Source organism: Ruditapes philippinarum, unplaced genomic scaffold (genome assembly GCF_026571515.1).
Source record: "Ruditapes philippinarum isolate M1 unplaced genomic scaffold, ASM2657151v2 ctg1745_1_1_1_1, whole genome shotgun sequence".
In the NCBI taxonomy this organism is placed as follows: domain Eukaryota; kingdom Metazoa; phylum Mollusca; class Bivalvia; order Venerida; family Veneridae; genus Ruditapes; species Ruditapes philippinarum.
The window spans coordinates 163,811-179,950 of NW_026863729.1; the positions used below are offsets into that span (position 1 = coordinate 163,811).

The 16,140-nt window shown below is 32.7% G+C and overlaps 1 protein-coding gene across 1 annotated transcript; it reads right to left on the reverse strand.

Annotated features, from left to right (window-relative positions):
- Window positions 1–14,733: 14,733 nt before the first annotated feature.
- LOC132723160 (BTB and MATH domain-containing protein 36-like) lies at window positions 14,734–15,903 on the reverse strand. The gene is made up of 2 exons (XM_060707835.1): window positions 15,632–15,903; window positions 14,734–15,125 (listed from the first exon to the last, which is right to left on the reverse strand). Exons 1-2 carry the CDS (start codon window positions 15,897–15,899, stop codon window positions 14,734–14,736), a joined length of 660 nt encoding a protein of 219 aa, XP_060563818.1. The 5' UTR covers window positions 15,900–15,903.
- Between the last annotated feature and the right edge of the window lie 237 nt (window positions 15,904–16,140).

Sequence of the window (16,140 nt, forward strand, 5' to 3'; positions counted from 1 at the left end):
CCCAAAATGTATTTTTCTTCTTGGGCTATTAACTCTGCAAAAATGCTTGAGTTATTGTCCTTTGTTATTTTTCAAAATTATATTTTTCTAGAGCATAACTCAAACAGCCTTTGAGATATCAACATGAAACTTCATGAGTGGATAGATCATACTCAGACAGTATGTATTGCACAAAAATGATAACTCTACCGTTCATAATTATTGAGTTATTGCCCTTTGTTATTTTTTATAATTAAATTTTTACCTGAGTAGAGCATAACTCAAAGTGTTTGAGATGTCAACATGAAACATCATAGGTGGATAGATCTTACTGAGGAGGAATGCTGTGCGCAACAATGATAACTCTTCCCTATAATTTTAGTTATTGCCCTTGTTCTTTTTCCTACTCTTTTGTCCGGAGCTTATCTCAAAAAGTGTTAAAGATGTACCTCTAAAATTGAATACTTCTGCACTGCATATACATTCTTCAAATGAGCAAACACATTCGGTGGGGGATGGCCATGTTGACATGGCTCTTGTTATAACATGAAATGATCGGATAATATCATTGTTTATAGTATACAAATATTTCCATTTCAAAGCCATCTAATATACACTTTACTTAGTTCCTACTTAGTCATGCATTTACATGCATTGTTGTTCCCGAAAATCTTATAATAATATATTTACCAACATTTTCTAACATATTGTTTTGATACTGATCTTTATCTTACCAATACACCAAATTCAAGTTTTGTGTCAGAATCAACCATATGTAACCAAAGTTCCAATATACAAAAAGTCACATGCTACCCTAAAGCAGATTGCTTTATAAGAACAAGCATAATTACAAACTGTATTGGTGAATATTCTATTAGAAAAAAGAGTAGAATATAACGGGTATGTCAGTTCGTAAGCATTGCCAAGCCTTTGCCTCTAAATTATTTTATGTTTAATTTTGTTAAAATCTCAGTTTTTTTCGGTCTGTTTAATTTTCTATAGAAACGTTACAAATAACGTTGCTAAGCGATGATTGTTTGCATGTGAAAAGTCTAGGTGCGTCTGTAATATATTCAGACAACATAAATACACTATTGCCTTGTTTAGTGGTTAAACTACCGTGGGCTTTCACGGAACACATTCTGGCACAACTTATCAACCGAACATAATTGAATGCCAAGTGTGGAACAGTATTTTATTAAGATATTTCGGGTCTCTAAGGTCAATGGGAAATTGTTCTCAAACAGTCAACGCAGATTTGTGACCAATTGATATATGATTGTTTGCGGCAATAATTCTTTCACTGCTATGACTTTGTAAGTACAATTGTTAAATTATGAAAACGTGTAAACTGATTTTTAAAATAATGAATATTTTTTTTATTCTTGAACAGGGAATTCATTTTACGGAAAGATCAATGTATTGTATTACATTACAAAAGCCATCAATGTGACTTATTTTAGATTTTTAGTTTAGATTGTTTTATTTCTTATACGTTTTAAACACTGGTTTTTATCACATTCAAAGTTATAAATATAAAGAAACATTCAGTCATTATGATCCTTTTTAATAACAGTCATCTATTTTTTTTATTTTGTAAAGCATCTTTAATATTTTCTGGGAGAAGTAGAAATTCTTCCATATACGAGGGTTGTCCAAAAAATTCATGCACTGCAGTTATTGTTGTGTGAGTAATTGATAAAAACATTAATTATATATCACTTGAAGGGGAGATATATCTTAAATAAGAAAACAAAAGAAAAAACATGTTACCGACATGTTCTGAAAACGAAACGTCATACAGTTACCTTGGTAACGTAATACTGGCGCACGACAAAGAATTGGGTTAGTTCATTACTTTGATGCATCCCAGTATTTTTTAAACACTACATATTAACGTTAAAATTCAGGGAAAAGTGTGTGTACGTATTCCTAACGTCACTAAAAAATATGGCGTCATTTTCCCTATTTTAACAGTCGTAAACAAACATTTGTGTGCGGTCATCAATACTGTAATTACGTGAAAATGTCAGTCGCTAAACGTCTGGAAATACGGAAGATCATTAAATTTGGTGCAAATATTGGTAAATTACCAACAGATACCTACAAAGAACTTAAAAAGGGCAAGCGGGACAAGTTCAGTGTCACCAAGTCTGGTTTTAAATGGCACATACGCTCAGTGGAAGAGAAAGAGAGTCGGAAGACGATGACAACTAGTCAGGCAGACGTCCGTCCGTAATGCCGGCGCATGTGACGAGGGTTTGTCCAATATATTCCTGCACTGGTGGAATATGCTACATGTACGTTGCATAAAAAACAATAAAAACTACACAATACTTTTCATTAATCATTCCATTATTGACAGTAAAACAAATTATAACATAAAAAGCAAATACCACTTAATATTTACAAGCAACAAATAATACAATTACAGTAATGAACTTACCCATTTTTTTGTCTTGCCACGGTATTACGTTACTAAGGTAACTCAATGACCATTCTTTTACACGACACGCCGGTTACTCGGCTTTTTCTTTTGTTTTCTTATTTGAGACAAAATTCTCTTTCAAGTGATATATAATTCATTTGTTTTTATTAATTACTCTCACGACAATAACTGCAGTGCACGAATTTTTTGGACAACCCTCGTATTCTCCATCATTAGAGTTATCTTGTAACAGTTCAATTAGATCTGACATGATGCGTTTGTGATTTGCAGTAATTTTGAATCTTTCCATTAGTCTCAATGCTCAGTAAATCTCTCTTTTACAATTTCCTTCCGTGCAGATGTGTCCTTTTAATTCACAAATTATTCCGTAAGAATTTCTTGAATACAAACCTGAAAGACTCTGTCATCAAATATATGCAACTCTCGTCTCCTCAGAGCTACAGTACGCTCAGCGCGACTTTTTCAAAACCCGCGTGACCCCGCGGATGAGGTTTACCGCGGACGAAAATTTGCTCAGATATTGTCCGCGTGACCCCGCGGACAGAAAATTTTCACCACCGCGGACATAAATCGGCGGCTGAAACCGTTTCCCCCGCGGAACGCAGTGGTAAATTGCGGAGGAACGCGGCGGTCAAACACCGGTCAACGCGGTGGAAACCTTAAATTTTAAAAATTAATTACTGTATTTAAACATCAGTATACGTACGTACATGTACTGTAACATGTACTGTACATATACATGTAACTATATGTAAAATTTGTTTGTTTTCTTTCTTTTTTGTTGTAATAAAAGTACATGTACAAATGCAGTGTTTTTCTTGTTCTTCTTCTTGTTATTGTGTTGGGTAATGTATAATATGTATTCGACATCAAGATAAATCATTGTCGTCATTTAAAGAATATAATTGCATACAAATAAAATCTTATAGATGATTAAAATATCTGTTTTTATTTCTAATATATGTACATGTATTTTATTTATGTCCTGTCTTGTATTCACACTCATCGACCTCTTACAGACATGTACTGTAGCGTCAGTCATCATTGAGAAATCAGCACACATGTCCTTTTTTTACTAAGTATCATATTTATGGCTCCCATATAGTTTAACAGCAATAATACTTATAGAACCACAAGGAATGAACAAGTAAAGATGACAGTGATAAATGACGATTTCAGTTGTAAAAATCAGTTGTAAAAATATTGGTATGTGGACGAATAGTTTTGTGGACGTTTATAACAAAAATATCAAAAACAACAACAAAAACAGGTACAGCTATAATTATTTTTATTTCAAATTCCGTTCAAATAATTTAACGTATAATAACATTTAAGGAGACGATTGTGGTAAATTTTCAAGTCATTGTGTAAAAAAGATGACGTTAAAAAATAATAAAACTGACAAGTATTTTAAGTTTGAAAATAATTGGTGTGGTAAAATAATTAAAAGCCTTGACTGTCTTATAATTATAAAACGTCCAAATAGCAATATATTGAGTCAACCTTTCTTAATACAATGTACACTCATGAATATATCATGTGGAAGAATCCTAATATCAATTCAACTGAACAATACATGATGTCAATGTGTCGTTATATGATGTCATTCTATCATGATACCATGTTATTTTTTGAACGTATTATGTGAAACAATCCTTATATAAGGTCAAAATAAGTATATATTCTGTCAATCTGTCATTATATGATGTCAGTCTGTCATTATAAGATGTGAAATTATGAATATATTATATGGAATAATTCTCATATAGAGATAACAATATATGATGTCAATGTCTCTATAAATTATGTCAATCTATCAATATACTATGTGTATTTGTTAGTATATAATGTGAAACCATCTTTTTGTAGAGCCATAATAACAGTATATTATGTCAGTCTGTCCTTATACGATGTATTTTGTAGTATATTATGTGAAACCATCTATATACAGAGTCAAAATACATGTATATTGTGCGGAATCATTCTTAAATTAGTCAAAATAATGATATATTATGTCAATCTGTCGTTACATGTTGTCAAAAATATGCACACGATATTATGATAGATAGACATCATATAATGACATAATGACTGCATATATTTTTAATTTGAAATATAAAGATGTTTCCACAAAATATATTAATAAGTACTCATCGTATTATGAAAGATTGACTTGATATATTGTTACGTTGACATTATAATGATAATGATGCTACCGCGTAATATATTCATAAATGCACATCGTATAATAATAGATTCACACACATTAGATTCACACCCGGAAGTGACCTTCTAACATTGTACGAAACACAGGGGATGCTATACACAAAACTGTCTTAGAGACAGGTATTTTGTGGTTCTCTACAATCAATGTTAATTTTCTTCACAAAATTTGCTGTTGGTCATTTTTTCTTTACGCATCATTTCTTCTTTAAATGACTGTTGTAGCTGATATTCTTTTCTTTTGACATTCTGGAAACATAGACGATAGAATATACTACTGTATGAGCGAATTTTTATCAAAACATTTTGGTTCTTTTAGCGTTAAAAATTGTTCAGTTAACCTAATTTAAATATATTAAATATTTATACTGTTATGTATGCAACATATTACATGTATAAAGTTTATCTCTGACAAGTTGGTATTTCCAATATTATCACTGTTCTATTTTTAGAACATAAACTACATGTGTACCATAGTATAATATAAACAAAAGATTTAACAAGAAGTTTCTTAACTGTTGTAGAAAATTCTAGATTATGATTCATGCATTATATTTAGATAGAAATTTCCAGATTATTCTTTATTGTTGAAGGTGCTAGATTATGATTACTGAAGAACATAAAATACTTATCTAGAGTGATCTTCTAGACATTTGAGATTAATATTTTTATTTTGACTTCAGGTATTTATAATCATAAATTGTTCTTCAATTTTTCTTTAATAACCTTTCTGTAATAAATTTGTTATTGTTACAAGTTTGTTGCTGGCTTTTCTTTCTCGTTACGCCTGGCTCGTAACAATACACTTTTGGCTTTTTTCATTTTTCAGACCGTATTATCAGGGACATAAATAGAGTACAAGTATCATTCTGGCAAAAGCAAATCCTTTCATCTAAACGGGTTATACTGAACGCTGAAGGATGTGCCACCAAATAAAACGTAAGATAAACTTATCAAATAGAAAATTCTAAAACCATTTGACACAATGAAACAACTTTGTGGTTTATCATGCATGGTATGTCAGCCAACTGGACCTTATTTAGAATTTTGACTACAGTTCCCCTTGAATTTTTCAATGCCATTTGTATCACATTTTCGTGTTCAAAGTACTCACATTTGTTTCCTACAAAACTGTAGAAGTCATTTGTAACATTTAAGCCCGCACAGGTTATGCACAGCGAATACTGTATGCATACTGGTTTTTAATTACAGTGCTACTTAAACATTTTAATGCTATTCATGTGTTAATACTTGTTTTGTTGCAATACAATAAGTCTGTTGAGAAAAGACTTGACAAAATCAATATATTACAGCGAGATAAATGATATGTACAAATTCCTTTTCAATATATATCAATAGATAGGAATGAGTAAACATTAAGCTGACATTCCCTACGAAAGTAGTCGAATGACACGACCTTTAGAAACACGGAACATGTCGAAATATTCCGATTTTTCCCGATCCTTTCATGGGTCTGTGCAAAATATTACAATTAATAGTTCATTTTATGTGATTAGATATTTAAAATAAAATAAGCTAATTTATACTAGTATAACAAGTTTATACTGAAACAGATAGATATGGTTTAAAAATGATAAACAATCGTTTTCAAGAAAATTTACTTTTCCTTTGTCTAAAGTTGTTTTGAAAACACAATTTCATGAGATTCAGTTATGTAAATGCTTTTTTTTGTCAACGATCGTTTTTATTTATAAATATTTTTGAGTAATTGATAAAATGTTATAAGTTATTAATAGATACATGTATATGAACTTACCCGTATTCTTCCTGTTACGCTCTCTTCGCAGCTCATTGATTGAATGCACCCGCGTTACTTAAGAAAGTGAGCGATAGTGAAACTGTATGGTGAAGCTAAATTTAGATTTTTTTCTCGTTTTTAGCTAGGTCACATAAAACCAACTTGCATTTTTCGTTATTTAATTTCAAATATTTAAAAGTCAACTTTATTTATATGTCCATATATAAATATATGTTACTTAGACAAATAATGTATTTACTAACAGAAATCAATGGGATGTTAAACATATTTAAACCAGTAGGTATTAACATGAAACCATATACAACGGGACAGTAGGCCTAATTTAACAACCTTTTTAATTTTGATATAGTTATACCACCGTTTACTGGCACGTCTTTTTTCAAAACATAAAAATGTCCACAAATTACACATATCTGCAAATCTCTAAACTAAGGTATTTACTTAAAACTTTGAATGTTACACGATAGGTCATAAATAACCTTACTACTAGATATTTCACAATTAATACATTTAAAGACAATATCTCGAATTTTTTCCACAGATAGAACAATAATAGAAATTCATGAGAGTTGTTGCATTTAGACAATTATTTAGCATTAAGCTTGTCTGCCTTCACAGATCAAACTACTAGTGGGACTTCAACCAAACTTTACAGGAGTGATCAGTACCATCCCCTTTTGTGCACATCGCCGGCACTCCTCTTCGCTGCACAAAATGGCCACCTTAGCTAAAAATAGAAAAATCTTGTCAGGACTTCACAGGTCAAACTACCAGTAGGATTTCAACCAAACTTCACAGAAGTGGTCAGTACCATCGCTAGTTGTGCCGATTGTCAGCATGTTCCGTTTTGCTGCATAAAATGGCTGCCGGAGCTAAAACCAGAAAAATCTTGTCCGAGTGATAAGTACCATCCTTAGTGGGCAGAACGCCGGCATGTTCCGCTTCGCTTCAGAATATGGCCACTAGAGTTAAAAATAGAAAAATCTTGCCGGCCTTCACAGGTCAAACTACTGGTGGGATTTTAACCAAACTTTACAGGAGTGATCAGTACCATCCTTAGTTGTGCACATCTCCAGTACGTTCCGCTCCCTGCTGCACAAAATGGCCGCAAAACCTAAAAATTAAAAACAAATCTTGTCCGGCCTTCATAGGTCATATTACTAGTGGAATTTCAACCAAACTTTACAGAAGTGATCAGTTCCATCCCTGAGTGTGCACATCACAGGCACGTTCTGCTTCACTTTACAAAATGACCGCCAGAGCTTAAAATAGAAAAATCTTGTCAGGCCTTCACAGGTCAAACTTATGGTGGGATCTCAACCAAACTTCAAAGGAGTGATCAGTACCATCTGTAGTTGTGCACAATACCCGAACGTTCCGCTTGGATGCACAAAATGACCACCAGAGCTAAAAATTCTTGTCCCGCTTTCACAGGTCAAACAACTGGTGGGATTTCAACCAAACTTAACACGAGTGATCAGTACCATCTTTAGTTGTGCACATTAGCGGCTTGTTCCGCTTTGCTGCACAAATTGTAACCCAAGCTAAAAATAGAATATTCTTGTCCGGCCTTCACAGGTCAAAATACTGGTGGGATTTCACCCAAACTTTGCCAAAGTAATCAGTACCATCCTTGGCTGTGCACATCACCAGCACGTTTCGCTTCGCTGTACAAAATGGCCACCAGAGTTAAAATAGAAAAATCTTGTCTGTCCTTTACAGGTCAAACTACTGGTGGAATTTCAACTAAACTTCACAGGAGGGATCAGTACCATCCTTAGTTGTGCATTTTGCCAGCATGTTCCGCTTCGCTGCACAAAATGGCTGCCAGAGCTAAAAATCGAAAAATCTTATACAACCTTCACAGGTCAAACTACTGGTGGGATTTCAGCCAAACTTCATAGGAGTCATAAGTACCATCCTTAGTTGTGCACATCGCCGGCATGTTCCGCTTACCTTCACTAAATGGCCAACAGAGCTAAAAATCGAAAGATCTTGTCCGGCCTTCACAGGTCAAACTACTGGTGAGATTTAAACCAAACTTTACAGGAGTGATCAGTACCATTCCTAGTTGTGCACATCACCGATACGTTCCGCTTTACTGCACAAACTGACCGCCAGAGCTAAAAACAGAAAAATCTTGTCCGGCCTTCACAGGTCAAACGTATGGTGGGATGTCAACGAAACTTTACAGGAGTGATCAGTACTATTTTTAGTTATGCACATTACCGGCTTAATCCACTTTGCTGCACAAATTTCGACAAGATTTAAAAATGGAATATTGTTGTCCGGCCTTAACAGGTCAAAATACTGGTGGGATTTCAACCAAACTTTACAGGAGTGATCAGTACCAGCCTTGGTTGTGCACATCTTCTGCACGTTCCGCTTTGCTGCACAAAATGGCCGTCAGAGCTATAAATAGAAAAATCTTGTCTGTCTTTCACAGGTAAGCTACTGGTGGGATTTCAGTGAAACTTCACATGAGTGACCATACATAGTTTTGGGAGACAAACGTTTTTGTATTAAAAACCCTTCTAGTTTATTTTAGTTTGAATGTGTATGTAGCTATAAGTTCGATTTCGTTCCCGGGCAATGCGTATTTCGTGCTTAAAACAAAGACATGTCTCTCACAGGGTTAGAGCCTACGCAGCTAGAGATCCTGAGCTTATGTACGACGCGTCGAATATTTTTACGTACAAATGCGTTTTTGTGTTCATTATGTTTTGATACAGCTTTGAAGTGAAAGTCAATCTTGCCGATGCGGTTCAGGAAAATTCCCAGTTTTTCCGTCAAACAAAAGTTTTATTTCGTCCAGTGTCAATAAAAAGTAAACAATCATACAGTCAATACCTGATGACATGATAACCGGACGGCAATATATTAAAATGAGAAAGATCTGCAATTGTGAGTTATTCCTTTAGTATATTAAATGCAAACACATAAACTGTGCTGGGACTGTGGGACTGCCGTTCTGGTAACTTTGAGTCGGTAGAGAGTGTGCTTAAGTGCAGACAAATGCTCCTTTCTTTCATTTCGTCCAGACTATACAGTTCAGACAAATAAATTTGCCGGTATATTTCCTCAATATTTCCTGTGTGCATATTCTTTACTTTTCTTTACTATTTGCATTAGCACTTGTTGGCAACGATTTATAATCCCTCATTCATGAACCAAAAGAAGAAGCACTATAACGTTTCTTTCTCGAGATAAAAAACATTTACCGCCTTGTTTCAAAAGATAGATTAACATAATGTTGGTAGATAAAGTATATTCATATTGTTATAATTAAAATACTGACCGTTGTTATTTCCAAATAGCAATATATTGAGTCAAACTTACTTTATACAATATGCACCGATGAATATTAACATTGAAGAAATATAGGCAATGTTTTTTTATTGGTCATTTTAATACTAATATATTCAAATATACACACCTTATAACAATATAACTGATATCGAACACTCTCATATCGAATAATGAACGATTTACTTGACATATTGTTATTTTAACTCTATAGTATGCTGTTTCCACATAAAATATTCCCTGATGCATATCGTAATCTGATAAATTGGCATCATATAATGAAAACAATGACATCATACATGTATAATGTCATATTGACATAAGTATGTTGTTAAAATATTATGATGTTTCCACATTATATATTAAAAATGCACATCATATCATGATAGATTGACATCATGTAATAACATATTGACCGCTTATATTTAAGAAATAATATCGGTCTTAGCGGTGTTAATCGGTTATTTAACATCGGTTTTGTCGTTTTGATGCGAAAAAATTATCCACGAAGGCCGTAGTCAATTCTTTCGCATCAAAACTCCCAACCGATGTTAAATAACCGATAAACACCGCTTAGACTGATGTTATTTCGATTCATAAACAAGATTAAATAAGGAAGATCACTTATTTTTTCAAGCGGAAAAAACTTCCGGTGCCGATTTTCGTATAACGCTGTTTGACTTCGCACCCTACTGTTGCTAAGATATAGAAATAATGAAACAAAAGAAATGATGAGAAAAACAGTAATTCTATCAAGTTTTCATCGATAAAAACTTACGTCTTATAATGGATTGCATTGTAATTACACCAGTGCCCAATTTATCATTCTTATATGTTTGAAATGACGTCAGCGTTTATGAATGAGTTGTATACTTAGGAATCCTAAGTTAGGATGACGTCATTACGCTGCTTGCGGATTGGCGCCGTTTTGTCAAAATATTCATTAAATGATATGGATCAAATTCGTGGCGTTAGAGTAAGTGAGAAATTATTTAGGTATTATTTGAAAAGAAAACATTATAAGAACTTACAATATCAATAAAAATGCTTTTTGCGACGGACGCGCCCTCAGGCGCGTTCAGAGCTAAGTCATCTACATGGGATTTCGTCTGCTACACTCGCGCAAAGTGTCCTCAACCGATTAACAGCCCAAGAAAAAGTACATGAATTTGATCCTTTAAAACTCCCATACTATGTCGGATATCTTAAAATCTTCCATATTTAGCCTTTCAATTTCAAATTAAGTTATCCAAGTTAAAATATGGACGTATATGATTGATAAAAAACGTTGTAGTCCCGTAGTATTATTGCGCAATTATGCCAAATTACTGCCGAAACGATTTACCGCTGTCGAAAAAGTAGGACAGCAAATTATACTATAATAAAGGTGTAAGCTCTGAGTTCCAAGAAATTATTAGTAGGAAATAAATATTTCTACATTATACACAAACATTATTATTAACAAATCAAAAGTTTTTTGGACTCTAGAATAACTCGCGCATTTAATAAAAGAAGAACTATTTTCGTGACTCATACCGCGGGTTTAGCTGAATATTCAGCAGTTATTAATAAATTAGATACATTTTCTAGGTCACGATATGAGTTAACCTTCGCTATTCTAAAAATAGATTCTGCTTTACCTGTGCTGATTTTCGGACAGTAGGGAGTACACATTATTCATGTTATAAACCATTATACATGTTATAAACCAGCGGATACTTACTTTGTTCACATGCAATACTTTTAGAAATTCTATACAATTGTAAGAAGCAAACAAGTTGAAAATGTAATTTAGTGTGAAAATGAAAAGGACAACTAAACACTATAGTGCTTTTAAAAAAAAATTGTGACATTTAGATTAAAATAAAAACGATGTGCTCTGGCCCTTGCAAATAAAAGAAATCTAAAAAATACGGTGACTATTAATTGCTGATGATTTTAACCAAAGATATTTTTAATGAGACGTACATATCCAAAAGAAATAAAAATACAAATGACTTATATTTTATTGTCTATATGCCCACTATGTTAAAACACGAAGCAATTATAAATAACATTCTTACATGTATAATCACGGATTTATCCGTGGTATAATGTATTATGCTTGAAGTCTATTTGCATGGTTTTATTTTAGAAATATGTCGTTGAAAGTTTTTTTTCCATTTACATATCATTTCTTGGAATAAATCGATAATGACACTGATTTACAAGTTTGACCAGGGTTTTAGGCATATATTTCATTCTGCTTGAAAGTAGAAAATCTGGATTATATCAGATTGGGACACAAAATATATTGCTCCTTGTATGGAACAAATTTTCTCTGTTATAGATTCCTATATTTTGTGTTTTATTTTTTTTTCTAAATAACCCTAAATGTCTCCCCGGTTGCATGTCCGTCGCATTCAGTGCTGCAGCACTTTGATTTATTGTTGCTTTAAAAGGCTTTGTAAACTATATAATCGAGTGAGAAAACATAACAACCTCTAACCAGTGTTTATTGGCAGTTTAACATCGTTTTTTTCTTCTTCTTTGTGTATAAAGACAAAGTCACGAGGAGTGTTAGAATGTAAAATACATAAAAAGATGTTTCCACAAAATATATTTATACCACAAAATATATTTATAATTCCTCATCGTGCAATAAGAGATTGACAATATATTGTTGAATTGACATTATATAATGATGCTACCACATAATATATTCATAAATGCACATCGTATAATAATAATTTCACATCGTATTTTGAAAGATTGATCTGATATATCGATAAGTTGACACTATAATGATGCTACTACATAAAACATTCATAAATGCACATCGTGTAAAGATATATTCACTTGTGTCGAATAATGAAAGATGTACATGCCATATTTATAAGTTGGCAGTGTATAATGATGCTACCACAACATATATTCATGAATGCACATCGTATAAAGAAAGATTGATATGATATATTGATAAGTTGACAATATATATTGATGCTAACATATAATTTATCCATACATGTACATCGCAAAATGATAGGTTGCCATCATATAAAGTGCTAGAGCTAAATTATTTTGCATGAAATATCATCTAGTCAGTGTCTACCAAGTTCGTTCAAATAAATGCGCCGGAGTCAAAATTTGCCCCGCCCCGGGCGTCATTGATTTTATTAATTTGTTCATAGTAAAAACTTTTACAATCTTCTTTTTAAAAAACCCAAAAAGCTAGAGCTTAGGTATTAAGCATGAAACATCTTTAGTGGGTGTCTACCAAGTTTAATTAAATAAAAGCCCTGGGGTAAAAATTGGCCCCGCCCCAGGGGGTCATTGATTTTCCTAATTTGTATATAGTAAAGACTTAAAAGATGTTTTAAAAATAAGAAAAAAATAGCTAGAGCTTAGATATTAAGCATGAAACATCTTCTAATGGGTGTCTACCAAGTTTGTTCAAATAAAATCCCTGGGGTAAAAAAATGGCCCGCACCAGGGGGTCATTGTTTTTTCCCTTTATGTGTATAGTAAAAACTTAAAAAATCTTCTTTTAATAACCCCAAAGAGCTAGAGCTAAGACATTTAACATTAAACATCCTCTTATTAGTGTCTACCAAGTTTGTTCAAATAAGGGCCCTTAGGTTAAAATAAAAAATAAAAAACATCTGTTAATTGCAAGCCTTTTCAATTACCGTCACTCACTTTTTATTTTGTACAGCATCTTTAATATTTTCTGGGAGAAGAAATAGTTCTTCCATATATTCTCTATCATCATTATCTTGTAACAGTTCCATTAGCTGTGACTGTTCAATTAGCTGAGTATTTATGATCATTGAAAAACACGAACAACATAGCAAATACTAGTATCTTATTCCATATCATACATTCTAATTCTCAACTCTTATATGTTTGTCCTTCTTGCTTGTAGATAATTAATGTCTGAGATGATACTCTGATAAATAAAGATGACTTGTGGTGCTAGCTTGAATAACTTGATTTATGTGTAACAATTAAAATGCATAGCCAGTTTTCATAAATCTGAGGTTGTGCTATTTTCTTTATCATATCATTTGCGAATAATCAAGACTTAGAATGAATGTTTCATTCATTTCATGATATTGAAATTTGCTTATTTATCCATATTTATGTCGTATATCTAAAAGCTCGAAATCATATGACGTTTGTAAGCATCAAAGTCCTCCATTTATTTCTACAAAGACATTTGCACGTAAACGAGTACTTCAGTGCAAACATTAATTTAGTCCGTTTCAATGTAATTTACTCATTAAATTCTTTGAAAAATTTAGACATAATATTATTATGATTCCTTTACTAACATATCAGGTACTGTGTAAAGATCACGTGCTCCTCCACGCTCTTCTGTAATATACAATGATATTTCTTATTTAATATACAATGATATTTCTTATGATATGTATACAATGTATTTGTATCCGGCGACATGTTCGGATGTTATTGACCATAGTAAAAATACTTTTATTTCGAGAAGCATCATCTTGTTTCGGAGGACAGAACATGTACGTGTACACAATGCGAAAGGCATTTCATACTTTCTGTTGCCATTTTCTGTTGACATCCTTTTACTTCGTACGTGTATGTTTGTGGTGCATTAATGCAAATAATGATGCTGATATGAATACTTCCGGAAACAACACAATAAAATTTTAACTAATGCTTTTGTTGCTGAATGAATAAATAAAAAATAGGTAAAAAATGCCTTTGAAAGAAAACTCACATTGTTTCAAAAATTTCAAAACACACTCATTCTGTTGGAACCATTTCCTAAATATCAACTGTATGCGCTAAAGGATGGCATCAATCCTAACTGTTGTTTAAGAAACATTTTTAACATTTTCTGTGAGAATATCAAATTCTACAATTTCTTCCACATTCCCATAAACAGTTTGTAACCAATTTAACAAATTTGACTTCATTTGTGGATCATTGGTGGTATTTTTTATCTTTTTTTTAGTTTTAGCGATCTTGCAAATATTTTTCACTAATCATCTAACTCGTTTTCGCTGTCAGTATAGACTTTGACCATATATTCCTTATTCTTATGGACTTCAAAATTTTTTTCATCCGTTTTATCCAGCTCATGTCTCCTTAGAGCAAACTCTATAATCTTGAAATGACTCTCATCTGATATTTGGTATGCCGTTCTGGCAGCTTTGAACTGTTTTAAAGTATGGTCTGAGGCCAAATTAATGCATATTTCTTTCAATTCTTCTAGGCTATACAGTTCAGACAAATGAATATGCCGGTATAATTCTTCCACATTCCTTGTGTACCTATTCTTTACTATATGCTTGAGCATTTTTTCGCAACGTTTCATCATCTTCCCTACGTTATATTCATGAGCCAATGGAAGAAGCATGTAGACGTTCTTTTCTACAAAATATGACATATTTCTATTTAGATTCATGATGAACATTTTGATGTTACATGTTAATGAACCTGTGTATGTTGGTACTTTTAAAATGAAAAGCAAAGTTTACATCCGCATGTTTCAAAGCGAAACCTACCTTTGAGGTTTCATTTAGGACACCACGTTTACCATCCGTGGTGAGTATCGTGGTTAGCCCCCTCATACCTTTCATATTTTATATAAACATTATATAAAATAATGTCATTATATCAAAATACACATTATATCTAATTTAATGAAACGTACATTTATAAAAAAAAATATCATTTATCATCAAATTTTTTAATTTTTATAAGATGAAATAAAGTGCACATTATTTATTATCTAATTCTATGTATTTCACGTTTTTAATGGATTTTGAATTCAATATTTCGTTTGTTGGCCTTGACTATATTAACAGACTCACACAACTATATCAAATTTAAAGATTCATGATAACCAAATATTATAAATTCTATAAATGCCATACCGGTCACTTTCTTCATCATATCAGGATATATACATCTCAGGAACTCCACGAAATGTTTATAACTTTTGTCAGGTAATGACATCTCAGACTGCGATTTCTCTAGCATGGCGCGGAACCAGGGGGATGCTATACACAAAACTGTCTTAGAAACGTGTATTCTGTGATTCTCTACATTCAATGTTAGGTCTGCGAATCCATTTTCTTTACAAAAGTCATTATTGTCTTCTTTTTTATAACTTCTTTTGCTGATATTCTTTGCTTGTGACATTCTGAAAACTTAGACGATATAAGGCTTTACTGTATGAGCTGATATATATTTTAACAAACATGTTGAGTCCTCAACCCTTTACCTCATATAGACGTGTTTTTGACTGCCTCAAACAGTGCAAACATACCCTATTTAGGCCCCAAACATTGTTTTTCGTTTGAGAAATGTTGATAAAAGAGTGATCACTTTTTCGGCGCCGCACCATATCAATAAGGGGTTGCCAGAATTGGGATGTGCCCCT